The sequence below is a fragment of the Zonotrichia leucophrys genome, chromosome 1 (genome assembly GCF_028769735.1).
Source record: "Zonotrichia leucophrys gambelii isolate GWCS_2022_RI chromosome 1, RI_Zleu_2.0, whole genome shotgun sequence".
NCBI lineage: Eukaryota > Metazoa > Chordata > Aves > Passeriformes > Passerellidae > Zonotrichia > Zonotrichia leucophrys.
The window spans coordinates 73,147,504-73,174,858 of NC_088169.1; the positions used below are offsets into that span (position 1 = coordinate 73,147,504).

General features: G+C 39.1%; 1 protein-coding gene across 1 annotated transcript in view; it reads right to left on the reverse strand.

Annotated features, from left to right (window-relative positions):
* Window positions 1-26,762, reverse strand: part of MPHOSPH8 (M-phase phosphoprotein 8) — a 41,946-nt gene extending 15,184 nt beyond the window's left edge. The window contains exons 1-5 of the mRNA XM_064737685.1: window positions 26,676-26,762; window positions 7,944-8,282; window positions 7,023-7,688; window positions 3,195-3,350; window positions 1,539-2,366 (exon numbers count right to left, since the gene is read on the reverse strand). Coding sequence (XP_064593755.1) covers window positions 1,539-2,366; window positions 3,195-3,350; window positions 7,023-7,688; window positions 7,944-8,282; window positions 26,676-26,762 — 2,076 coding nt within the window. The remainder of the gene's footprint in view (window positions 1-1,538; window positions 2,367-3,194; window positions 3,351-7,022; window positions 7,689-7,943; window positions 8,283-26,675) is intronic.
* Window positions 26,763-27,355: the final 593 nt, after the last annotated feature.

Below are 27,355 nucleotides of genomic sequence, written 5' to 3' on the forward strand. Positions count from 1 at the left end.
AATGAACAAAAAATACCCTGCAGAACTCTCCACCAAACCTACCCATGCAAGTCCACAGCTGCTGAAGAGAATAACTAACCAGTTACAGGAAACACTGTTTAAGCCTTCTACACTCAGAAGCAGAGAGCAGAACGCCTTCCATGCTTTGCTGGTACCTCAGAGCACGACCTTCCTTGGAGCACGACCATGAGAAAAGCACAGAGATAACTCACTGAGAATGCTGACTGAAGAGCCACAGGCAAACCCACTGTCCTCTGCTCTTCATTCATTCATGGTCAAGGTGACAGGATTTTTACACTACTGGTAAACAGAACAGAATTCCAAGGATTTTTTCTATTCTTGTCTCTCTCACAAACACTATAGCCTTGAACTGTAAGTAAACCATTTGGGTAATAAAGGACCATATCACTTCCACTAATTAAATAGCCTTCTGAAACTGGCCTATGCCTCACAGTAATTCCTTGTTTTCCAGAACTTTCAACACTAAGATCCTGCAAACACACTCTTCTGTGTAGCTCTGCTCTGAGATTATGACACATAATTCTCTATCCCCAAAATAACTTATTTAAGGTGACCTACTCCATACACAGAACAATCACAAGCAGAGGACCAGTGCTGAACCTGCAGAAGTAACTTCCCACCGTGGAATTATGGTCTCAGAAGTGGCATATAGTCCAGTAAGTAACAATGTGTTTTGGCTGCATTCCTGTTAAATCAGAACATGGCTGCACTGAGCAGACAACGTTTTATGAACTGCAAACTGTATTAGAACAGGCTGAAGAGATGAAAGAAATTATACTCCTAGAAACATTACAAAAACCAGTTATTTTTGTGATAATTTTCTTCTTTTGCCTTTGCAATACTGCTTTTCTTAAAGCACTACTGTATTAAACAAGGAACAATAAATATCCTGGTATTTGCTTATTTCTTACAACAGGTACAGCACTTCTATTTCTATTTAATATGAAACCATGTCATGAAACAAAACATTTGCTGTAAGCACTCCAGGAATTCTAACAAGACAAGCTTGTTACACAATTATTTGGGAGACCTGGGTTTTAGAAGTGATTTCAGCATTGCAGTTCTCAGGCAGGCGCCACCCCAGGTAATCCCTTTTGGAATGGTCAGTGTCTGAGAGAACAAGTGTTGCTCAACACTGTTCTGCCTTACTACACAAGTAAAAAAAAGTCAGATGGGGAAACTCCTTAAGGTGGGCACAAACAAAGCTAAAAATAACAGCATGCCTTGCAAGAACAGGAAATTTCATTCTAAGAAGACACAGTAAATGGGGAGACATTTATCCTTTAACATTTGTGCTCTCCTTTCCTAAAGCATTCCCCCCCTTAGAGTGTTCAGAATCCAGAAATTTCCCAGTCTCTGTTATACACTGTGCAGTGGGTGTTTCTTTAAGCTCATGCAGCTCAGTACCTTTCCAATCTGTATTTTTCTCTTTGCCATCATGAACAGTCATGGTTTGAGGTATGTGTACCTTGAAGATGACTGATTTTACCCCCAGGGCCCACGCTAACAGCGCTTACCTCCCCAGGGGAATCCATGGGCCTGCACACCCTTTCATCCACGCTCAGTTTCGCACCCTTCTGCACTGGTGAAGGAGCAGGTGACACCATCTCCAACTCTCCTGGTACTTTTTCTTGACCTGTTTGCTTTTTGTGCATGCTCTTCTTCTCTAAGTGACTATCCTGAATTTCTACTTTTCCATCTTCTTCTCTACAGTCTTCTGCTTTCTGAATTTTCTTCTTCTTTCTTTTAGCCCTAGTATCAATACCATCATCTTCATTACTTGCTGATCCATCAAGATATTTATCAGGAATGCCATCTTTTTCATCAATTTCTTGTTCCAATCTCTCTTCTCCACTTATTACCTTTTGTTTCTCATCTTTATTTTCAGAATTTATGTTTGAATTTTCATTATAAGTCACCTGAGAAATTGAATCATCCACAGGACTTGATTCTGAGTCCAACTGAACATCTCCATACTTCTGTATGTACTTAGAATCTTCTTTAGATTTTATTTTTAAATCTTCTCCCTTCTTTTTCTTGATTTCTTTAGTATCTTCTTTCCTTTGCTTCTTTGGGTCCTTTGAATCCTCCTTAGTTTCTAAAGTCCTTTTTTTTGGCTTTGAATCTAAAACCAAAGTATCTGAGGAATTTTCACATTCTGTTCTGGGTTTTTCCTTGGCTTTTGGAGACTTAGATTTTTTCTTCTTCAGGTCATCTGAACTTTTATCCTCTCCCTCTTTTGACTTCTTCTTTTTCTTCTTTGGTGAAACATCATCATCTTTTGTTTCACTTTGCAAGTCGCTGTCAGACTCTGCTTCAAATATATCATCATTTAGAAGTGGTTTCTAAAAGGTAAAGAAAAAAAATTAAAAGTTTTTCCTTCCCCAATAAACTATCACTTTGGTACAAAGTACACAAAAATGGTAGTGTTCGTGCTTGGGAAAAATAAATTTTTAAGCATTTTAATCTTTTGATCCCTGCCAAGAGCATTCCTCATTGCCAAACTGCAAAATGTGATAATACAATTCTAGCTTACTTACCTAAATTACATAACTAACTGCTTGGATGAGAATCAACACACAAACAATTCAAGTAAACCAATTACACATCCAACCACCGTATTCTAGAACAGAACAATTCGGAGCGATTTTGCATTAAAAACAATTGATTTGATTTTGTAGGATTTACCTACAGGTTTCCCAGAAGCAGGGTACCAGTTTCCAAAAAGGATCCTTATACTGCTTTTTTCTGTATTTCTCTCTTACCAAACTTAATGATTCCATGCTCAAACTCACTGATCTCCTACAGAAAGCAGGAGGATGACTGGAACACTGTGCCCTGCTTCAGTATCAAGACAATATGCATGTGGGTAGGGAAATGGGGTTATTTATATTGTCAAAAACAAACTAAAATGACCATACATTACTTACATAGTCCCATTAGAAATGAAATTGAAGTTTAGATGGATTCAGTCTACAAGCAAACTTGTCAACAAAAAAAAAAAATCCCTACCAGAGAACAGCAACAATATTAAGTTTCACAAGAAACAACAAAGTTTTGGATGAGATTTTTTAATTCCACGTTTCAAATGCCTTCCCTTCTCCCCTCCTCTCATTAGTAGAGTCTAGATAGGGATTATGTCTCCAGGGTAAGATACTGAAGTTGAAACACACCTGTATTTCTTTTTTAACAGATTTAGGCTTGTTATCCACAATCTTTTTTCTGAATTCAAGAAGCACTTCTTTGCAGTCTTCCAAGTGAGCCTCTGGTTCCCAGGTATCATCATCAGAGGTGTACCCTTTCCACCGCACTTTATAGAGAGTTTTCCCCTGTAAGAAAAACCCACAGCATTTAACACAATAGAGCACAGTATTGCATCAGCCAGTCAGTTCTTGAGCATGTCAGTGGATATACAATTTTGTGTATACACAAATCAGTATTTCTGTAGTTGGAACAGTTTTATCCAAAATACTTCCAGTATCTAACATTTGTTCAGAGCCACAGCTGCAATGTACATATCATAAATTCCCAGTCAAAATTGGTTTTCTGACACTTACGAAACGATTTTTTTTCAAGTTTTAATATTTCTTCCATAAAAATGTCAAGACTGATGGTTTTCTCTTTGCTGAATAACTTCATATAAATCCTTAACACTTCTAATGAAGTACCACCACTCACCAAGTTCCATATTGAAATTTATAATTTATGCTATATTTGTAATCAATTCTATTCTTGATAAACTGAAATACCAACAATAAGGAAAAAAAACCCCAGCAATGAAATCAGGTTAAACCTAGACAAAAATCTGAGTGTGTACATCTCAGTGGAGCTAGTTACAGAGAATTTGGTAGATTACATACAAAAATCTGAGACCAATTGTTTCAACATTATTGAACTTCACTGAGGGATAAAACTGCACCTTGCAGACTCTATCTAGCTTTTTCTACTAAATTATGAAGTTCTTTACCATTAAAAAATATTTTTGTAGCAAATGTACTTGGGAAAGCACCTTTGGAGAGGCAAAATAGTACCTCTCACTTTCAAACATGGACTGATAACGCTCTGAAAGACCTTACAGCGCTCACCAAGCCTGGAGAAAAAAAGCTTCAGGAAGAATTGCCAATTGGCACTTACTGTTAAATGTCCATGCATAAATTTTTGCCTGAGCATAATTAACCTTTGACCAAGTGTATAAACAGGCCACTAAACTTCAACAACCAACTGACCCACTCTATTTATAATCTTCTGTATTTTGCTTCACAGACATCTAAATAAATAAATAGCCTGTATTCAAACACCTTAGTTTTAACATTTCTCTTAGAATTTAGCTTAACCCATCTCTCTTGATTTAGGAGTTAAGTTTCCAAAATCATATTCCCCTCTCCTCTTTCTTCTATTGGGGTTACTTACAAAATATGCAACCAGTAACTCCCTCATTACAGTCACAGAGTGTGTTAGGTTACAAAGGATTTCCAGAGCTAACAAGTAAAATGCCCTCTGAAAGCAGGACTGCCTCCATCAGGCTGCTCAGGTATCTGCCCAGTCAGTGTATCTATGCAGGGGTCCCTGTCTTCCAGCTTGTGTCCTCTGTCTGTCACATCCTTTCCTTGTGCACCCCCAGGAAAGATCTGATTCTGTCCTCTCCACATCCCCCTGTCAGATACAGATATTACTCTGATCTCCCCTGGTTCTTCTCTTCTTATGGCAAAGCAAATCCAGCTCTCAGCTTCCTGTTTTCATTACCCTCCTCTCTGGTACGTACATGTCTCTCTGTCCTGGGGAGCTCAGAGCTTCACATGCTACTCAGGATGCTTCTCAGCAGTCTGAGAGGAGAGCATGAAGTACCTCTCGATCTTCTGGCTACGCCCCTGGGTGCTGCTGGCCTCCTTTGCTGCAGGAACTGCTGACTCATGTTCACCTTAGCTGCCTGTGGGGACTCCCAGCTCCTTTCCTGCAAATCTCTGTCCTCGCCAGCTGGACTCTCACCGGCCTGCTGGCACAGGGCTATTCCCTTTCAGATGCAGGACTTTGGCTAGGTGCAGTTAGGAACATCCTTGTAACTCAGGTACTAAATAAGCTACAAATCCTTCTTTCATTAATTGAGAAAGTTACATGAAGTCTAATGCAAATGCAAAATCATTTGGCTGTTGAGTAACTATATCCTGTACATGGAGAGTGACAGAAAAATGCAACTTAGGATAGCTTCACAAAATTCAGCTTAAGTGAAGGCAGAAGAGTGATTCTCCCACCTAAGAGGCACAGTCTTACACTCACCTATCAACACTCTCTCACTCAGTTTTTTTTTCCTTCTGTTATCACTTAGAAAAAACTGAATGCTTCCAAGCATTTTTATACTGCTCTAGCTTCTGTGAGAACTAGTGATGAGCTAGAACCAACTTGTATGGAAAAGGATACCACCCTGTCATTAAACAGCACAGTTAAAATTTCCCACTTCCACTGGGGAACATCACAATTTGCACCAGAGCCTGTTGTTGGAGTATAACTGAGGTGCAGAACGAAAAGCTTTATAGATACACTGACGGCATTTCCAAACTTTCACTGCTTGCTCTCTTAAGTAGGTCACGTTAATGTTTTATTTATGCACAGGTCTAACTCCCAACCGGGGAGTGCTGTCCCTCATCCCATCACCAGGGATGATGGGATGCCAAGCCCAACAGCACCAGTAGTGTGTGTGGGAAGAGCACTCCCTGCAGGGCTCTGCAGCTGTGACACTTCTGTTCCGTGACACACAGCACCCCACGCCACGCTGCCCAGTGGTGACTCCCGGCTCTTCCCAGCCCTTCTGGAAGTCACACCCGAGTATGAGCTCCTGCCTTGCCCTACGCTTGTGGAGCACAGCCCCGGCTGCAGAGCAACTGCGAGGGCACCTGCTGAGCCTGGAGCTCAGGCACAAAGCCACAATCACCATGGGCTGGCTACACCCACACGCTGGAGCTGACCCAGCCTGGAAAACTCAGGCACACAGAGCTCAGGATGTGCTGCAGAACGGGCTGCTTGGAGGGGAGGGAAAAGAGACACCCTGTCACCACCACGTGCCAATGACACTTTTAAGAGATGGTACTTGATGTATCCCAGTACTCTTTAATGTCTCACCACCACGACCACCTACAGACTTCAGGTTCCATCACTTGGAGGTGGGTGGAAAGAATTAAAAAAAAAAAAAAAAAAAAGGGAATCCTCTTGTTTTCAAGCCTAATTTATGTTGACCAACACTCCACTTCTATAAATACTGTATTACCCTGAAAGCACAACATACTCTTAAGACATCAACATACTTCAGCTAAGGTACAATTTAATAACATCACAAATATCGAAGAAAATGCTGACCTGAAGGCACTCCAGACTAAGGGTTTCAAGACTCTGATCTTTTACATGAAATTGACTGATTTTTATAATGTCATAGACTGAAGCCTAAAACTAAAAAGCATCAATTAGCTAAAATAAAAATCTTTTAAGCACAAAATAATTTAAGAAAACCCCTGTGTTAATTATTTTTACTATTTGAGGTTTAGGAAAATTTTTTAAAAACTTCAACCAGTCTAGGCGTTTCAAAGAAACAAATCAAGGCCTGGTATTTCATTTTAAACAATACAAGATGACTACAGCTTATTATTTCAATTAGGAGAAGACTGTTATTTCAGGTCTTTCCCGGTTTTGTCTGTGACCGTGGTTCCTGGCAACATACCTTGAAAACATCTCTAAGCTCACAGTTCTATCCAACCCTGCCCATCTCTGCGCTAAAACATTTCACATCTAAGCAGTGCCGCAGCTCGGCGTCAAGAGCCAAGAGCAGTTTAATAATGCAGACAAAACCCAACAACTTAGCAAAGACCTATTTTTGGCTGGGGGCACAGAATCCGGAGCAGGGCACAGAAAGCCTCCTTGCAGAGCCGTGCCCAGCACAGTTCACGCTGCACCCCTATCGGGATTACCCTTTTCCCGTGCCCCCGCGGCCCGGTGCCAGCGAGCCGCGCACTCACCCCCTCGTTCTTCACGTCCAAGATCTTCTCCACCTCGAACACGTCCTCCCCCTCCTCCTCGTCCTCCTCGCTCTCGCCGCCGCCAGCCTCCCCGCCGCCTGCTACCGCAGAGCCCGTCACTTTGCCCGCTTTGCCCGCCCTGTCGCCGTCTTCCTCCCCGCCCTCCCCATCCTCCGCCGCCGCGGCCGCCGCCGTCTCCTCCTCTCCCTCCGCCCCCTCCAGCCTGGCGGCCGCCGCCGCCGCCGCCGCCTCGGCCCCGCTCCGGGCCGCCGCCGCCGCCATCTTGGGCCGAGTTTCGAACGACAAGGGCGCAAAGCGGCTGCGACATCCGCGGCCGGGCGCGGGGGGCGGGGCAGCGGCCAATGGCAGCGCGCGCAGCCCGTGACGCACGGGGCCGCGTGCCCTCCGCGCGGCTGCCGCTGGGCGGGGCTTGGGAGGGGCCTGAGGCGGCGTCCCGGTGCAGCCTCGGCCGCGGCTGGTGACGGCTCCGCCCAGGGATAGCGACAGGGACAGCTCCCATGGGAACGGCGGGCTCCCAGCCCCGTCCGACCTGGTCGGGGGCACCTCCGGGCATGGGGCAACCGCGGCTTCTCTGTAGCCTTGGGCACTTCCAGTCGTGGGGCATCCACAGCTTCTCTGGGCAGCCTGTGCCAGTGCCTCACCGCCCTCACAAGGAAGAATTCCTTCCTCACATCTAATCTAAATCTCTTGTCTGTAGTTTAAAAGCATCACCCCCCCTTGCCCTATCGCTATTTGCCCGTCACTCTTCCTCGTTTTTATAATCCCCCTTTAGGTACGGGAAGGTGCTACGAGCTCTCCCTGGTGCCTTCTCCAGGCTGAGCAATCCCAGCCCCCTCAGCCTCCATCCCCCTGTCTTCCTCCATCCCTCTGATCATGCCAGTGTCCCTCCTCTGTACCAACTCCTGCAGGTCCTCCCTGTGCAGCCCTGTACCAACTCCAGCAGGTCCTCCCTGGTGCAGCCCTGCAGGTGGGCTCTGAGCAGAGCAGAGGGGCAGAATCCCCTCCCTGGCCCTGCTGCCCACACTGGATGCAGCCCAGGCCACATTTGGCTCTCTGGGCTGTGGGAGCACACTGACAGCTCATGGCCAGCCTCTCATCCTCCAGCACCCCCAAGTCCTTCTCAGCAGGGCTGCTCTCAGTGAGTTCTTCTCCCGTGCTTGGGATTGCCCCAATCCAAATGCAGCATCTTCCACTTCGACTTGTTGGATCAATGGTATTCTTTGTCCTCAGCTGGATGAGCTTTTGGAGAAATGCACAAGAAAGATGTACATGGACATCTCAGGACAAGGTCCTGCTGTGGCATTGACAGGGTTTCTTATGAAGGAAAAAGAACTGCTTTTAATTTCATAGTATTTTGCATGTTAAAGCACTTGGCAAGCATAGCTTTTTTATGTAACATGTAGGAGGAATGAAATAGAAGTCTTGTAAGAAAAAGCAAATAAATCACACCCTATTTGCTTATTCCACTGCCTTTTGCTAGAGCCAGAGTGTCAGTATATTGGTGTGATGGTGTTTGCAGGGGTGTTAGGATGTGGGAAGAGACGAGAATTTTGACTCCATGTTTCAGAAGGCTTGATTTATTATTTTATGATATATACTGTACTATAACTATACTAAAAGAATAGAAGAAAGGATTTCATCAGAAGGCTAGCTAAGAATAGAAAAAGGAATGAATCATTACAAAGGCTTGTGTCTCGGACAGAGAGTCCGAGCCAGCTGGGCTGTGATTGGCCATTAATTAGAAACAACCACATGAGACCAATCCCAGATCCACCTGTTACATTCCACAGCAGCAGATAATCAATGTTTACATTTTGTTCCTGAGGCCTCTCAGCTTCTCAGGAGAAAAAAAATCCTAAGGAAAGGATTTTTCATAAAATGTGTCTGTGGCATATTGGATCTCAGAAACAGATCCTTTGGAAACATACATCACTGACCCAAAACTCGGCTTTTAGTGTGACACACATACCCATGTGAGATGTATTGCTGCAAGAGTGACAGATGTACTGAAGAAAAAAGAAATTCTTCCTATTTTTGCCAGCACTTGCTTTCTAAGGAAACTCTAGTAATGGAGCAATTGACCATGCAAAGACTGAACAGCAGATTTGGAAGCTAGTTTATCATGGTCTCTATTAAGGAATCTTTCTAGTTTTTAAGGTCATACTCTGGCTCTTCTTATAGTGTAGTACAACTATTGCCTTTGTATTGTTACTAAAAAGAGCCAGTGTGTTCCATCTTGAGAGGAAGGATTCAGAGCATCTTAGAAACAGAAGGACCTTGGGATATCCCTCCTGGCAAGGTCCTCTACATGGTCAAGTGTATCTACTCCACCCTTAGCCTGTTTGTTTAAATTCTCAGGAAAACCTCTATGGAAAAGGTTCTGCAGTTTTCCTTAGTAACCTCTAAGTACTGTGTAACTGCTGGCCAGCATTCCTCATTTGCAAGGGCAGTACCAGGCATTACTATGGCACTGTTGAATCCCATGCTTCTGAATATTTTCAAAGGATGGACAAACAAGTGTGGAGAATGCCCCATATCCACCTGATCCCTCAGTGCAAGCCATTGTGCTGTCTCCAACTACATTTCATCAGGTACCAAAGTGTTGTTCTTCTGTGCAGCTCCTTAATTTAGAAGATGTAGTGTATTCATTAAACACCTATGAAAAGCCCATTAAATTAAAATAAATGTTAGTCTGGTTTTGTTATTAGGCTACAGTGTTTGGTCTGGTATAAAATAAAATAAATTAATCAGCATAAAATCAGAATACAGAGTAACAACAGGAAAGAAAGAGAGAACTCTTTCCTCCTAACAAAACTGACCTGTGTATTCACAAATAAATCTATGATCTGTAAGAAAAGCAGTGCAGTAGAAAAATATCCATTCTGCTGTTTGCATTTCAATGCACACTGTAGAAATTACAAAACCACCCACTTAAGAACACTGATGTGTTTTAAAGATATTTATTAGTTCCTTGTTAATCACACTCCTGTATCTGTCAAAACATCTGCCATACTTCACTGAATTGCTACATTATGCTTTCTTTACTGTGCCATCAAAGTACATGAGATTTTAGAAGAAATCAAAACAAAGGTATTATCAAAGTACTTTACAATGTGCAACAAACCAGAAATTAGCATGAAAAATTAAATATTAAGGTATTTTAAACAGTTACAGGTAAGTAAAATATGACATATATGTAAAAACAACATTTCATAACTGTAAACCCTATGTTTCCATACCTTAAAGTGTGTGACTTTGAAAGTTAATATTTAGTAACAATATAAGATCAAATGTCCTCAACTTAAACATTGTATGTTAAACTGCAAGGAAAGCTAACTCTGTTATTATCTTAAAGAATGATGGCATTGAATATTTTATGCAGAAGGATAATTCATGTTAGATAAAGTTGATATCCATTATCTCCTTGAATCCCAGTCTTTCCCAAGTTCAGCTTGATAGCAAATAGATGGAAATTTCCTTCTTACCAACTCTATTGCTTTCTTCATCAACACAAAAGCCCAATGAACACCACTGTGAGTAGAAATAAAGTATCATTATAATAAAATCCTATAAGTCCACTAAAGGAGCAGGAAAAAATAATTTATTCTAATGATAATTATTTTAAAGACAAAATTTTCTATAGTATGCTGATCCAGCATGTATAAAATATCATCTGATGCAGAATGAGTAATATAATTCCTCAAAAGAGGAAGGCAGATTTCCAGGGCTCTCCTGACTGTCTCTGTATTCTTTTCCTACATGCCCAGTAAAGTATGAAGTGTATTAATTTTCCTCTTTTCGCACAAGGAATCTATTATAACATTGGTTATAATATTCTTTAATATAGCCATTGAATGTTCATGATGATACTTGTTTTGTCTGTTGGGAGGATTTATAGATAAGAATTTTTTTTAAATGCACACCTTCAATTAGATGACTCTTCCAATTTCATTAGTGTTTTGAAAACTGTCCCTTTCCATTCCTTTGTGCATCTTGTGAACTCTAGCACAAGCACAAGAACAGTAGCAATCAATGGCAGCAGCTTTTCTTTTCCATTTGGAACCAAGAAGAAAAGGGAAGCAACATTACTGTTTGAATGATTTCTTGACAACAATAAAGGTACTTTCTGCAAAGGCCTTTAAGCCATCATTTGCCTAATGCCAGTTAATTCTTTCACCATGCAACAACTCCTAGGGAGAGAATTCCCATTAGTGGTTTGTCAAACATGCTCCTGGGTTTCACACTAACCTGGGTAATGGGCTGTTGAGAATTTTGCAGTTTGTGTTGCTTAGGTTCTCATCTACTTCTGGCACAGATGAAATATAGCACTAACCAAAACCTCCTCCTGCCCTAAGTAGTCTACATCTGATCCTTTGTTGCTAAAAACAACATTTTTGCTGCAAAAGCATTTTGGTGGCAAAAACATTTTCCTTGTCACCAAATGTTATTTGGTCTAAATGCAGCCTTCAGTTACAAATTACAGATTTCAGAAAAAAAACAAGTAATTTCTGCTATGAGCAAGCAATAAGAGGTATAAAACTTCAAAAGATATATTTAGGGGGAAATAATATTCAGATGTGACTGTGCTTGTTATTAGGACAAATTTACTTCAAATAGACTAAATTAAAATAATAGTCTAATTTTATTAGACTAAATATTAAAAGCTGGCCTAAAGAAAAAAAAAGTTGCATGTTAGAGTCTTGCAATGATAAGCATTCCATACAAAGCATTCTTTAGAATATAACCAAAGTGATTTACTTACTGTAGTAAAACTCTTCAGTAATGCCAAGTCATATATGATGTTCTTTGAAAATGAAGAAAATTCTGTGAAATCTGTGAGTAAAGACTGATTTTGAGACCATTGAAATATTAAGCATGGAGCAATGATACGGAAACACAAGCTTAAGATTTATGACTGAATATCAGAATAGAAGTATTACAAACTGCTACACATTCCTGGTTGTGGTTCAGTGTGCTTTGCTGGTTTGACAATAACAATATGCATAAAATTAGGCCATGACAAGAAAGTAACAGCTGGCTCCTCAGTAAAAAGTAAATAGAAGAACTGTATTTCAAGAAGAACTTCTATTTCAAGCCAACTTTGACTGTATTCATTCTTTCTCTGAAAAAAAAAAAATCCAAAACATGTAAAGCAATTGACTTTGCTTGGTGTAGAGCTGAACCTGCCATAGAATTTGAGCAATATATTACAATAATAATTTCATCAGACAGCTGCTTTTCAAATGCTGTTTCAAACTCTGGTTGAAACAGAAGCATGCAAGCTTACAGGAGGAGAAGCAAAATCATTAGGGCAATGGACAAATATTATTTCATTACAAGTGTACCCAAACAACTTCATTATTCTTATTTTGGAATAAGAGCAGAATACAGCTATATTTTAGAGTTTTAACAAATATATGTGTCATTTACTTCAAATGCCTAAAAAGTGAAAATTCTCTGCCTTTACCTATATCTCAGGTATCACATGAAAAACTGTAAAAGGGATTTTGTGGTTTCATGTTCTTATCCAATTTACTCTTCTGCAAACAGCACTGATTCTAAATCTCAAAAAAACCACAGATATAAAATTTTAGTCATCACTGCCACCATCAGTTTTTGAGAAGTATTAGAATTAAAAAGAATATGTAAATCAGAAGTGCATACTGTCCTTGCTAAGAACAGAGATGCTATAAAAAACAAAGCTTTTCAAAAATGGAACAATGAAATGCCTGAAGAATGAAAGTGTTTCCGCTAGGGAAGGAAAGGTTTGCATAAATAGGAATCACTTTCTCCTTTCCTTGAGGGAGTTGCTGTATTATTGCAGCCATCAGAAAGAAATCCCCAAACTAATACATTTAAACTAAGCAACACTGATGAAAAGGAAGAAAAGAAAAAGACATGATGGTTGGAAAGAAAATATTATCTGTCATCTCACTTATTTTAATAAATTTCAACAGCGGATGGACAGATTAGTCATGTGAAGACTTTGACTTTTACCTCTGCAGCATTTTATCTTATGAGAGGAAAAAATATATAAAAAGGAGCTGAAAAGAACTAAAAGTGTCAGAATTTCATAAATGTGTGGGACAATAATAATCTGGAATCACATATTTTAAGATACTCTCTTTTAGGGGTATTTCTCAGACAAGGAGTTTCTGTGAGTGAAAGAGGGGTTGAATTGATCTCTCCTTTCCTACCTAACCTTTTATTAATGTTTTCCAGTGGTGATAATGAGCTTTTCTGTAACACAGCCATACCTGGATTCTGTTTGTGGGTGCTTCGGAGTGCTAGAAGTGCTACCTATGTCCTTTTCACATTTTAGTGAAAAAGATTCAAATACCTTTGAGAAAAATCACTGTAGCAGCAGCCACTACTGCTGAATGCAAAATCTAGGAAGGTCAAATGCCTCAGAATAAAATACTGACAGATTCTATAAATATTTATGCATAAATTGTAAATACAGTCCTAAAAATGTAATGGTTTAATAATTTGTTTATATTTAATTAGTGGAGCAATTACATGACTCATAGATACCACTTAGTTCCAGCCTCAGCTGTAACTTGTTTGCTCCAAATGCAACATCTGTATCAAACACTGTAGTGACATTTCTAGGAAATACAAACAGCAGCACAACAGTTGGGGAAAAACTGTGATTTACCAGAAATGATTGGACAATGTATTTAAACGTTTTACTTGTATGAGGCAAAGGATAAAAAAACTCCAAAAGATTCTGTAGGACTGAAAAGAAAATTAATTTCTGGAGAATGCTCAGCTTAGGAAAATTAATCAAAATGCATTCCCTTGCGTGGTGTGAAATACTCATCAAAACTAAGCTGCTCATGTTTATGATGTTTTAGCATATTCATTGTTACATTATGAACAGTACAAGTTATGCATTATATCTCTCATTTTGTCGGGATGCTTCTCTACCCACTTTTGAGGCAGGTACATCTGAGAAATCTAGATATTTAGAACAAAACCTCATTAACAAATTTAATTACAGCCTGGCAGTTTGTCTTCCAGAAGACAAAGAAACCCCCCACTTAAATATTTATTTACTAACAAGACAGTGAATATTAATTATTTTATAACAACAGAGAATGCCAACAGTAGATTTAATAGAGGTAGTTCCCAAGGCCTGTTCCCAAAGAGGTTATAGCAAGTCTACAAGGTACAGTTTCCATTTATACTTTATGTTCTTTAAAACATCACTCACTTTCCCCAATGTGCTTTTAGATAAGAAGATAAACCAGAAGGGCTTCAAGCACAACAGAAATTTTCAGCTGAGAAGAACAGAGAACTAAGCTGCTTGCAGAATGAACAGTAAAGCCAAAGGGACGAGACAGAAGTGCTTTCTAGGATAAAACTTCCATTTTAAATACACAACAGAACTTCCAAGGCAGAAGCATGGCTACAGTGAAATTCATTTATCTTTATCTGTGCAGCTATGTATGTTTTTAATATTGAATGGTATGTCAATACTCATATCTATGGGTATGGAAAATCCACTAAATAAGAGAAAAAAAAAAAAAAAAGAACATGAATGACACTCTGGGGAATTTGATGTTTAATCTGCATGCCATGACAAATCTATGAGAAGGAGCTATGTTTTCTGTCCTTTTAAACTCTTTAAACAAAAGCGGGGAATACCAAATTTGTTAGACAAATTTTTGTTCCTAGGCTACCCAAAGAATAACCACATTAATTCATTATGGGTATTCATAGCTTAAAATGTTAGAATGGATCAAGATGTGATTTGGCATGATCTTCTCTTTAACACATTACATTTATTTTCTAAAGCAAAGATTTTTAACAGCCAGCCAGACTGGATTTCAAAGAAGATGAGTTCATAATATTCCCTGGCTAACTGTTCCAAACCTCACTGGTAAATCTGCATGTCTTTTTTTTTCTTTTTTAGCTTTAATTTGCTAAGACCTTGCTTCTTAGTTTACTTCCACAATAGCATTAAAAAAGTAATTTGCTAGGTTAAATAATACACTCAAGATACAAAAAGACACAAGACACCACATGATGTTGTCGAACCACCTCCCATTTTGCAGACAGAGGTGCAGGCCAAAGGAGAAACAGCAGCACAGCACAGCAGATAACTCAAAAGAGTTGTGCCAACACAAGTGAACTTTCCAAGTCCTACAGGAGCAAATGCATCCCTGGAGATAGTTACAAAGCCTTCTACCAATCACAGCAAGCCTAAGTTTATGGTTTAGCTGCTTTATGATAAGAATGATTACAAACAATTATCCTCAGACAAAAGAGGAGAAATTGAAAGGAAAACAATCACAAGCTTATTTAAGTCTCTTGTGTAACTACATTCCTCCAGGCATGGAACTTTTGCTTCTTAACAAGAGGTTAAGACTGTGTTTTAACAAACCTGCGTGTTTTCATTCAATGCTCTGTCCGGTTGCCATAGTGACACAGAAGCTGGCACATGAAAGCAGCCATTCTGAAAACTCAGTGCAGTGACACAGGTGATTAGATCAAAACTGTAGAACATGAAGATTAACTTCCAACAGTTATTACAAAAATATCCTAAGAAAACCCCAACCCAAAAACCAGAAACAAGATTTATTGATCTCATTAGAGCCCATGTTTTCCAAAACAATGATCTAATTAGTGTTTAGAGACACTGAAACTAAAAGCTAAACCAGAAACTACTATTTGTTTTTGATGAAGTGTTGAATTGATAATAATAATATGAAATGTCAAACTTTTCATAATTCCTTAATTTCTGGCAAAACCCGATGAATGGTATCAAATGTATGGTCTAATTAAGTCCTCTTCTCAATAAAGACATGACTCAGCAAGGAATCTGTAAATGGACAATTGTAAATTTTCTGGTCGGCACTAAGCCATGATATTGAACATCCTGGTGCATTTTGGTCCTTTTGCTAAGCTCTATCACCCTAATAGCTTTTTGATATTACCTGTTCTTTTGATTCACCACTCTTTTCTTTAACCTATGAAAGATTTTTCCAAAATAAATAATGTAATCTCTATAGACAGAAAACTTAGCCAATATTCTCTTAAATGACATGCCTACATTGAAATACTGCTAAATGGCAACAACAAAAGATGTGAAACTAAGATTAGCATTGTACATCTTCATTACTAATTAAGTGGTTTCAGATCTTGAGATTGAAGGAACTACATTAAAGGCAAAGTACAATAATATTTTATCTCTCCAGTGATGAGTTTTCCATTGATAAAAGCATCAAATCCATAAACAGCAGCTTTATCCTCCAAAGGAGAGATATATTTAGCTTCAATTGATTTATGGTTTTAATTGGTGTAAGGCTGTAACATCACTACCTGAAATGAGAATTTTTTTGTGCAATATTAAGTTGTGATTAAAACATCAACACTTTCAGTGTAATGCTGCTTTCTAGTACAAAATGTCAATCAGCATGCCACAATTAGAACTTCCATTTATACTTTAGAAATGAAGGTACAATATTCATCAGTGCTTGAAAAATAGACATCTCCAGAAATATATAAGGAGCTGTAGAATTTTTATCTCTAAATCATTGATCAAATCTCGTCAGAAGAAGAGGAAAACATGACCTTCTAAAGGTCATTTGATGCACTGTCAGAGTTCAAGGTGTCAAGCTATGGCCTGCAAAAGAAGTCACTACTGCAGTAAGTCTATAATGGTACAAAAATTATTATGTGCTTTTATGAGGCTGCTTTGGCACTGAAACCCCTTGAATAGAGATCCTTGTGCAGAGACACATGTGACAGATTTGGTGAAGCCACAGCTCCAGCACGATGAGATTGCTTGGGGCAGGATGTAGTTGAAAGGGGAGGAGATTGTGGAATTATGCTGCAGGATTGGAAAAGACTTGGGACTTGACAGAATGTGTTCTTAGGGAATATGTACTAAAAACCAAGTTAGCCTGCCTGGCTAACTTTTATTAGCCTTTTTTCAGGTTAGAATAGCAACTTATTCTGGAGTGATTGATATTTTACTTGTAACAGCTAACTTATGTTGTCTAACCAAAGCCAAAACCAAACCACAAATACATTTGCAGAAACCTTTTATCATCCTAGATATTCCTCATGGTTTACAGTTCAGCCAAGGAGGTCTTTTAAAGAGGACAGAATGTGTATGCTACTGCAGAAAGCTTCTTGCCAACAGTCACTTGATTACACATAGGCAGAAGACAGACTTAAAAATAGAGCTAAGCCTTTCACTGACCAAAGAATTTTATGTATTTTTTTACTATACATCTATAGGAATAAAAACTATTTCTACTCAGTTTCAGGACTTGTCTTCATTTAGAGATTGAATTGCAACCCCCCAGTTTTAAAAAATTTTTTAACTGAATACTAAATAGCATTTTTACTAAAAAATAGCTTAACAAATAGATTATTTTTTCAGGGCTGAGTTATGGAAAAGCACAATAAATAGCATACTCTACCTGGGCTACAAAGCCTATTATCCTTGCCATAAAACAAACACTTTCCAGAGGGAATGCATTTCCCAATCTGTCCTGAAGACTGGTTTTTACAGGATTCAAAAGATTTGCATTTGGTAATGCACAGGCTAAATAAAGAGTTATGAAAGATCAAAAAGCTATTTTTGAAATATACACTTGGGAAGAATGATTGAAACGAATCCTGTATCAATGGCCCACATTTATTTATGAGGTTCAGAACACAAAGGTATCATTCTATTCCTGTGTTGTGCACTGCTGAGCTGTAGGCTGTCTATCTGTGGGGTCATGAGTTCAGGATCACTCTTTAGCTTTACAAGGTCTTTCTTTAGAACCTCATATTTGAATTATTTAAAGACCATTTGATGATTTATGTAGAAGTACTTCCTTTGCTTCTCTTGAAACATTCTGTGGCAGGATTGCAACTGCTATTGGTAATTAAGCCTGCAGGAAATCTGTTAAGCAGATGTTACACAGATGTCACATGGTAACCACTCATTTGGTAACATCTGCAAACAAATCACAAATTACTTTTTATTATGTTGGCTTCAAACAAGTACTCAAAAAAGGGTCCTGATAAGCATTTATGAAACTCAAGAGGCAAGTCAATATACAAACAGAAAAATAAATTTTTACTTGCTTACTGTAAATGACTGTAAATGTAAGATGACAATGACTCTGTGTCATTGCTCTCTTGCACCGCTTCCATTCCAATTGTAGGCTGGAATAGTTTTATTTGTCAGCAAGGCAAGACTTCTGGATATCCTTTGCCAAATATAAATCCTCTGACAGGATCTATGGATTTATATTGTAATTGCATTAAAAGAGGGAAATTTCTGTTTGTTCTGTACTTACAAGAATGATGTAGCTATTAGACTTCTGACTGTCACTTCTCCAGAGGGCCTGGTGGCTTGGGCTGAGTGCCAGCCTTGTCAGCACACCTGTGAGAAGACTGAAAATTCCTGCCTCTCCTCTGCTCACGTGCCTTTGAGCTTGGGCCCTTACCCATGGTCTCTCAGCTGAACTCTGTTGCCAATATGTGTGCATCAGCCTTGTACCTCCCTGGTTCTGTCCCAGATCCTTACGGACTCAGGTATGATCTGGACCTGCAGAAGAGCCACCATGAGGAGGCCAAAGGGACTGACGGTGGCTGCTCTCACCAGCAGTGACAGCCACCTGCTCTGACTTTCCTGTCTGGGTCCTGCCCGCCCAGAGCCACTGCCAGTCCTCCCCAGCAGGCTGAGCACTTCTCCACTAGTTTCTGCAAAGATGAGACAATGGACTGGCTTGCAGCACAGTAACTGATCTGACTGACTGAACTCCTACCCAGCTTAAAAATGAAGGAACTGACACAGGAGCTTGGGGGGACTTCCTTGGAGACTGCCCTGGGCAGACCAGCTGTGCTTCAGCTAGGTGTTATCTAGATATGCTGGCTGACTTATTGCTCTGACAGCCCAGGCAGTCCAAGGAACTCCCCTGAGCAGTTTATGCTGTAGGTGAAGGAGAAGGGCAGGCTGTACATGGATTGGTATTTTAAATAATCTCTGGTAACTGTTCTGGCCTATGCAGGGAAGGAAAGGGTACACAGAACAGTCTATGCGTGTAGTTTACAAACCTCAGATATGTTTTTGCACATAGGTGAAGATAATAAAGAGAAATTTATTATGTACATGCTGGAGTATTTGTTAGGGTCAGCTGGAGGGTAATTATAACAGCTCCCTGGCTCTCCTTTGATCCAGCTGAAGATGCCCTCACAATGAGTACAGTGTCACCATTTAGAGAGCAAAAAACTGGTCTTCCTGATGAAAGCATCAAATTCCCCCCCATGAGTGTTACTCAAATAATAAGATTCCAATAAATTAATTTGTTTTAAACTTACAGCCTGTGAATTTGCCAGTTATGCAAAGTATCCTGTCAAATTATCTAGTAAGTATGTTCAGAACTGGTGTGTAGCACAGGGTTTACAAGCAATATGGAAAAGTTATCTGCCACAGCTCCTCTTTTCTAGATAACAACTTTTTGGAAACTATGTGCTCTATTACAGTTTGGTGACATCTAACTTGATAGAACTCCATCAGCATTTTTATAGTGCCTCATCACCATGTCCCTCATCCAGGTGCATTTTTAACTTGTAGTAAAATACTTTCTGCTTTGCTCACCTTTAAAAGAAGAGACTCCTAAACTGAAAGCTATTGCAAAATTGCAGAAAGAGCACAAAGTGACAAATACTGAAAATGTATCATTAAAGTCCACACTGAAATAAAACTTTAACTCTTGTTAGGGCAATATCCATGAAATATATTATTGCAGCTAGAATAGGAAAATAGTATTTAACAGTTGGATATTATTCTGCCCTCAACGTGGGCTACTTGCAAAGTACCTCAAGCAGAGTTAAGAGACAGTAAAATAACCTCCCTGAAATAAAATGGAATATAAATCACACTGAAAGAGAACAACATTGTGTTGATTCACATTGCCAGCTTTAATGTATTGATAAAATAACATAAAGAAGATAATAAATTTCTTACTAAATGTTTAAGTGCACCACGTGATTCTAAAACACACAGTAGAAGTCTTATTTATAAAGTGCAACCTACAGATGAAATGATAGTAATGAATGTTCTATTATTTTGTCCTCCCAAGGCAAGAGGAAAAAGGCAAAATGTTCTTTAATTCACATGAACTACAGGCAACAGCTAGTAAAATGTTGACATAAGAGGCTGCACAGCAATGTCTTACTGCAGTCAATATTGATCCAAGAACTAGTCTCTGTCTCTCAAATGCCTTTGGGACAAAATGAAAGGTTAATCTAACTGATCAGCATCCCACTTCTTGATTATTGTGTGATTTTTTTTTTTTACTGAGATTTTTTTTCCTTCAATTTGAATGTTATTTCTCTTATAAATTAATCATAAGTGGGAAGAGTTAGTGAAAGCTGTTTTATTGTATTCTTACAGATAGATGCACTGAGATTCAGAATCTTTTATGTCTCTGTGGTTCAGTTCTTGTAAAAGCTATCAATGATTGAACATTGTTTACCAAATACTTGTCAAATTTCACCTACCTGAAATAAGTCAGGAATCTTAATATCAAAACAATTGTATGTCGTAAAAGGCATTTACCACAAACAGCATTTCCTTGTGTCTTTGCTGATTTATGCAATATAGTCACTATGGTTTCTTAGTACATTTATACAATAAATGTATATTGTAATTGCTAATGTACTCCTTACTCACCAGAACCCATATAAATATGCATTATTTCCACATCTAAAAGTGAAAAGAATACTCTTCTGCCATATAGAAATTGAGGAAGAGCTGCAAAAGTGAGTTTCATGTAATAAGATTTAAGCAAAGTCATTCCAGAATTGGGGAACATTCTACTGGCAAAGCTCTTCAAATTTAATATAATTTGGCCTTCAGTTTTAACAAAATTCTTGCCTTAAGCAGTAATTTTCTTCTTGTTCTTAAGTCATAGTTGTTTGTTAGGTCATTGGAACTCAAATTACACAAATGAAGATTATCCTCTTCAACATTTAGACAGCAAAGTAAAAGAACTGAGGTATGTGGGAAAGGGAGATTAAATGAGCCATAGGCTTAACAAAAGGGTGGATAGGCAGTTACTCTTAATAACAGCTGTAATACCCAAAGGCCTTCAGCAGTAGCAGTGCATTAATTACATGTCACCTGATAATGCAGCAAGGACTATAATTACAGATATTTTTTCCATTACAAGAGAATGGCTGACTGAAGGATGGTTGAAACCTGCTGCATGCTCTGCCTTCTGTGACTATCTTCTTACATGATCTTCTTACTGGATTTATCTCATGAAAGGGATCCTAAGAATTGCTATTAAACAGAAAAGTCATCTGCCCTAGGGAAGTAGGGCATGGTTTTAGTGTTCTGACTCTAAAGCAAAATTTGAGATAAAAGTCTCCAAAGCAAGGATTGTAACAGACTGCATGGGAAGTTGAGTCACCATCCCTGAAGTATTTACAAGATGTGCAGATGTGACACTTAGGGATATAGTTAAGCGGTAGACTTGGCAGAGTTAGGATGGTTGTACTTGATGAACTCAAAGGTCTCCTCCAACTTAAACAATTCTATGAATCCATGGATTTGCTGAAGTGCAGAAGTATCAATGGTGTAATTACCAATCCCAATCTGAAACACAAGATAGATGTTTGCTGGGAAAAAATTACTTCTAACAGCCTTTACATATTGACCCTCACAGAGTAACAAGAATTAACTTCCATCATTTAGGCTTATGTTGTTTACTGATTCAATTAGTAAATTATCCAGGCCTTCCATAGAATTATCAGGTACATGGACATAACAGTCTGCAGACTCCAAATTCTTAAATTATCAATAACATAACTAAAACCCATTTCAGTGATGTGTTTTTTATTCAGTTTCCCCTCTCCAACAATGAGAGAAGGACAACAGCATGGCAATTTTAGCTGGGGAAAAAACCTTCCCTGGTTCTTTTGTGGAGAAAGAATATTGCTCTTCATTTCTTTATATAACATTTCACTAGTACAGCATCACATGCATTAAAAATATAAATGGAATATTTTAATTTAAATATTGAATCAAGATACAATCTTTACAGTTCTTGTTTTTCTGCGTGAAGGCAAAACTCTACAACACTTACACCACTTGGTATTTTCCTTCTGAAATCTCAGAAATAAGTTTGGCACTTACTTTGTTATTCAGCACAAAATTAACTACTCTACCATTTTCCTTTATGGATGCTTTCAACTTGCTCTTCTCCTGAATAGGCAAGAATTTTAGATTAATAAAGAACACACAGTTTGCAAAGATTGCCATTGCTGTTCTGTTAAAAGAGAAAAGATTTTTTTTTTGGCTGAGAAAACTTCATTTCCCAATATCCACCTAAGTAGTCTCTCATATTCTTGCAATTCCAGGGAGTTGCAAAACAGCATGGTATTCAAAGCTACTTGGAACATATCTTAATCAGTTTTATTAATTTTGTTTAATTATGTGGAAAATTTAGCATGACCTACATTTTCAGTAAAATCACGGCTTGAACTAAGTGCAAACTCTTTTCTTAATCTCTTGCTGCTAATACATGCTGTTAGTAATGTGGAATTACCTTAAATTGGACTGCAACAACCTCGCCTTCAGTTCTCCTTTCACACAGAACCATTATAAAATAACCCTTTTCAAGAATGTAAATTGCATTTCATGTTTCCACTAACTGATTCATAATCTGAAAATATTAAAAAAAACCAAACCCCAAAACAAAAACCCCACAGCACAACATCTAAAAAAAAACTTTGGAAAACTGATCCAGACTAAACCTAATGCAGAAAACACACAACACATGTCTCAACTACAACAAAACCCCCAGACCTAAGAGCACAATATTAATCCAGATCTGGATTAATTAATTAATTAATTAACTAATAATTAAGAAAAGTGAATTTCTGATAGAATTCACTTCTGGCTGTGGAAGTGAGGCTGAGGCAGGGGAGAGTTGGAAGTAGGAGTGTTGCTCTTCTCAGCAGTGTCAATCTAAATCATCTGTAAAACAAATTGAGTAAAAATTGGGCTGCACGTCATTTGTGACAAACTATGCTAAGATATGGGAGACTGGGAAAGTTTCATTTAAACAGGAATAGAATTTATGACAACAAAATGTCAGTATTTGACTGAAGTGATTAAAATATATCATCAATATCTATTTGTCTTCCTGGACACTAATGAGTGTAAGGTTATTTTAAAAGCTGATTTTAAGAGAATGATAAACACTGTGTAAATAAGCACACTGCACAGAGCACTGACCTCTTTATATAGCATATGAGCTCCTCAGCATGTCATGGGGCTTTCTAGGGTTTCAGAGCCCATCAGTGGTAAATAAGTCTTAAGTGCAAACTTGCTGGTCTCATGACTGGGTGGGTTCAGATAAAACAAAGCCAAAAACAATGCCCCCATTAAGCTTATTTGAAGCACAGGGCACAGTTTAAGTTTCTCTGAAAGGCATTCAGAGAGTATGCTTCCAAACTACCCTGAGAACTTAATCAACCTTAGGCAGCTCTTGGTTTGGCTGAAAACTGCATTACTGCTCCAAGCCAAGCTAATGCAGACACCCTGCTAATGCTACAGTAACTAGTGTGGAGGGAATACATGCTTGTAAAACAAAACAGACAAGTCATAAATTTTTTAACCAAGGAATGTTTGGATCCCAGTGCACCATGTCCATATCTCATCCAGAGGGTTTGTATCAATGTCACTGGGAAAGACTTTTACTCTATTTATATTTCTGAAAAGGCTACTTGTTGATGCAAATTTTCCACACTGACCCAAGGCCAAGAAATTTTATTTGTGAGATAACTAGACAGAGCTGACACTCTAGAATACTTGGCCCCTCTAAATTCATCCTGCACTTGCAGGAGGAGGCAGAAGAAATCAGAAACTTCTTGTTCAAAGGTAATGTGGGAAGAACGCAGTTCTTGTGCTTTGCAAAAACATCTGATGTTTAACTTCCCTCTCTCTTGGACAGGCCCTTTGGAGCAAAAATGCCTTTTCTCTGTCTTAATGAGAGCTCCACATAGACTGCAAATTCTGATTAAGCTTCTATCCTTCTATAAAGAAACCTACACTAAGGACTGAAAAAAAAAAGGAAAAAAGGGAAAGCAAATGCTAGTTGAAGTACTTGTGTTCATTTCCTAAGTCACATTTTTCTGCCCTGTGTATGTACAAATGGGGAAACATTTATTAGAAAATTTTCTTTAGACTAAACCCAAATAACTTAATTACCCAGTAGGTCATTCTGGCTTTAAAATTATTGGTCAAATTGTGCCAAAGCCTTTAAAAGGTCAATAAAACCTTTGCACCAACCCTGCAGAAAGATTCTGCTTTAGTGCAGAGAAAGAATAAATCAAGAGACAGTGACAATTGCAGAGGAAATGTTTAAATGGCACTGACATCAGCACTTGACAATCTGATATAAGATTATGGTTTGATTAATTTATCAAGGACCAAGTTGAGAGGAGATGATTAGGATAAGGTTTCAGATAAAAAAAAACTCCAACCAAACACATTACCCTGAGATAATTTTAGGCTAAGACTGACAGCATGTTACCTACACTACATTTAAGGAATACATTTATTTTCTTGCCCTCTGGCCTATTTGATTTTCAATGTATGCATTTCTTCTGCAGCACAGGAAAAAAGAAATCAGATGGCTACTGTGGAATAGCATAAATTATTAGTTAAAAAATAAGCAGTTAGTCAAGGAGACAGAACATCATAATCCATTTGAATTTGGGTTTTTTAGTAAAACCTGGAAAATCAACACTATGAGATGCAATTTTACCCATGTCTGTATACACTATACACCTGATGGAACTGGCAACTCTATAATGGTTTTAGATAATGGTAGTAGGTGCATTTAGGTCAGGTAGGTAACAGATCAAAGGGCACATGAGGTCAATATATACCTAAATATTGTGGTTCTTGTTTTTTGTTGGTTGTTTTTGCATTAGCAGTGGTTTTGGCCTAAAAGTACTCTCTGCTCACACACACACCACCCCCACAAAATGGGACAAGGCAGTCATCAATCACAGCCAGCTGGGGTTCATGAGGAGAAAGTCCTGCTTGGCAAACTTATTTTATTTTTATGACAAGGTGACCCACCTAGTAGATCAAGGGAAGCCAGCTGATGTAATTTTTCTGGATTTCAGTAAAGCTTTCAAAACCATCTCTCACAGTGTTCTCTGACTGAGGGCAGGGGATTGTGCTGCTCTGCTTTGAGCTGGTGTGACTTCACCCTGAGTCCCATGCGAAGTTTTGGGTGCCACCGTACAGAAAAGACAATAAACTATTAGAGAGCATCCAAGGAGGGCCACAGGGATGGTGAAGAGCCTTGAGGGGAAGCCTTTTGAGGAGCAGCTGAGGTCACTTGGTCTGTTCAGCCTGGAGAGGAGGAGACTGAGGGGAAACCCCACTGCAGTCTGCAGCCTTCTTGTATGAGAAATAGCTACTCACTTTTCATAGTTAGGAAAGTTTATCAAACCTTATCAAAAATACAACAGAAGACTGAATAGAGAAAAAAGGTCACATGAGCAAAAGATTTTCCTACCATGTATTCAGCCCCCTCACAATGGAGGTTTCCCCTTTTTAACTCTTTAACCCCTCCCAAAGTTCTGTCCATCAACCCCTTCTTCACCGTCCGGAGGTGGAGATCTCTTCCTCAAATCGTGACTGGAGATCAGATGTCACCATAGTGACAAGATGGCCCTCCCAGATGTCCCAACTCCAGCTGTCCCTTGATAACCACGTGAGGGGGTAAAACATAACTATAAATCTATAAAATTTTTTATAACCTATATGCATTATATTTGTCCATTAATTGAGAGTCAGTCATTACTCATCTATCACACTTGTGAGGGGAAGAGGAGGGGCAGGCACTGATCTCTTCACTTTCATGCCCAGTGACAGGGCCTGAGGGAATGGCCTGAAGCTGTGTCAGGGGAGGTTCAGGTTGGACATTAGGAGAAGGTTCCTCACCCAGAGGGTGTCTGGGCACTGGAAGAGGCTCCCCAGGGAATGGTCACAGCATCAGCCTGGCAGAGTTCCAGGAGCATTTGAGCCGTGTGCTCAGGCCCATGGTGTGACTCCTGGGGTGGTCCTGTTGAAACACAGGCCTCAACTGACATAAGTGACATAAGCACTTTAGCATAGGTAGGAATTAGCAAAAGATTTAAGTGTAACTGCTGCATCTGGCTGTAACCACTTTTGCAAGCAGTTGCCTAGATCTAGCAGGCTAAAGTGGTAAGAAAGGAGAGGCATGTTGGCTGTCACAAAAAGTCAGAAAAATGCAAAGTCATAGGGTTTGTTTTCATAGATAGAAGAACGTAATCAATAAAGCACAGTTATAGAAAAGCATAACAGCAGTTAGGTGAATGTGATGAATGAATGTGTTAGATAGGAGCTATGTACTGTGTTTGTAGCCCTAGGAAAAAGAAACCACACGTTGTGTAAGACCCCAACCCTTAAAGCTGCAGGTTTTAGATAAGCAAACAAGCAAGGGCGGATGCCAGAACGGTGAAGTATAAAAACCTGTGCAAAATGAGCCCCAGTCAGACGTGCACATGGAGTGCTAACCCCTGCATGATCTCCTGGCTCCAGTAAAAGTGTGCTGTGCTTTCCAGTACCTGCTGTGGAGTAGGTGCCTTTGGATCACACTGCAGGGCCAGGAGATGGACTTGATGGTCCTTGTAGGTCCCTTCCAAGTCTTCCATATTCTACGAGTCTATGAGCTTTGGAATACCTGACAGAGATCAAGAATTTGAGTTAAAACCTGTTCAAAGCACGTACTCAGCAGCTTTTCTCTCCTGAGTGAGGGAGATTCTCCCTGATCTCTCTCACTATTGATTAATGTGATCACTGGATTGTAGGCCCTTTTCTCCTATTTCCCTAGAAAATGAAATTTCTTAAAAATTTTACAGTGTTTGGCTTTGCTAGTTTTGAATGGCAAAATTTACAAAATTCAAAATCAGAATTTGTATTTGAATTAAAACTATTATATTTAATCTATGTGTTCAGGATTAATTAGCCAGTGATACAAACTTTTATAACTGGAATACTGTGTTGTTGCAGCATCTAATAAGGAAGTTTTGCAAAGTCTAACTGCTGACAATTTTCCCTGTTTTAATTCTTACAATTTTATATCGGTGGAGATCCTTAAGGTCCCAACAGCCTCAAAAGGATTTCACACAAGCACTCAAGCTTGTACTTCATGATCAAACCACAAACTCAACACTGCTGTCAGTAATGGATTATATTTTTAGCACATAGAAGAATCCAAAAATAAATTTCCATCATCCAACAACAG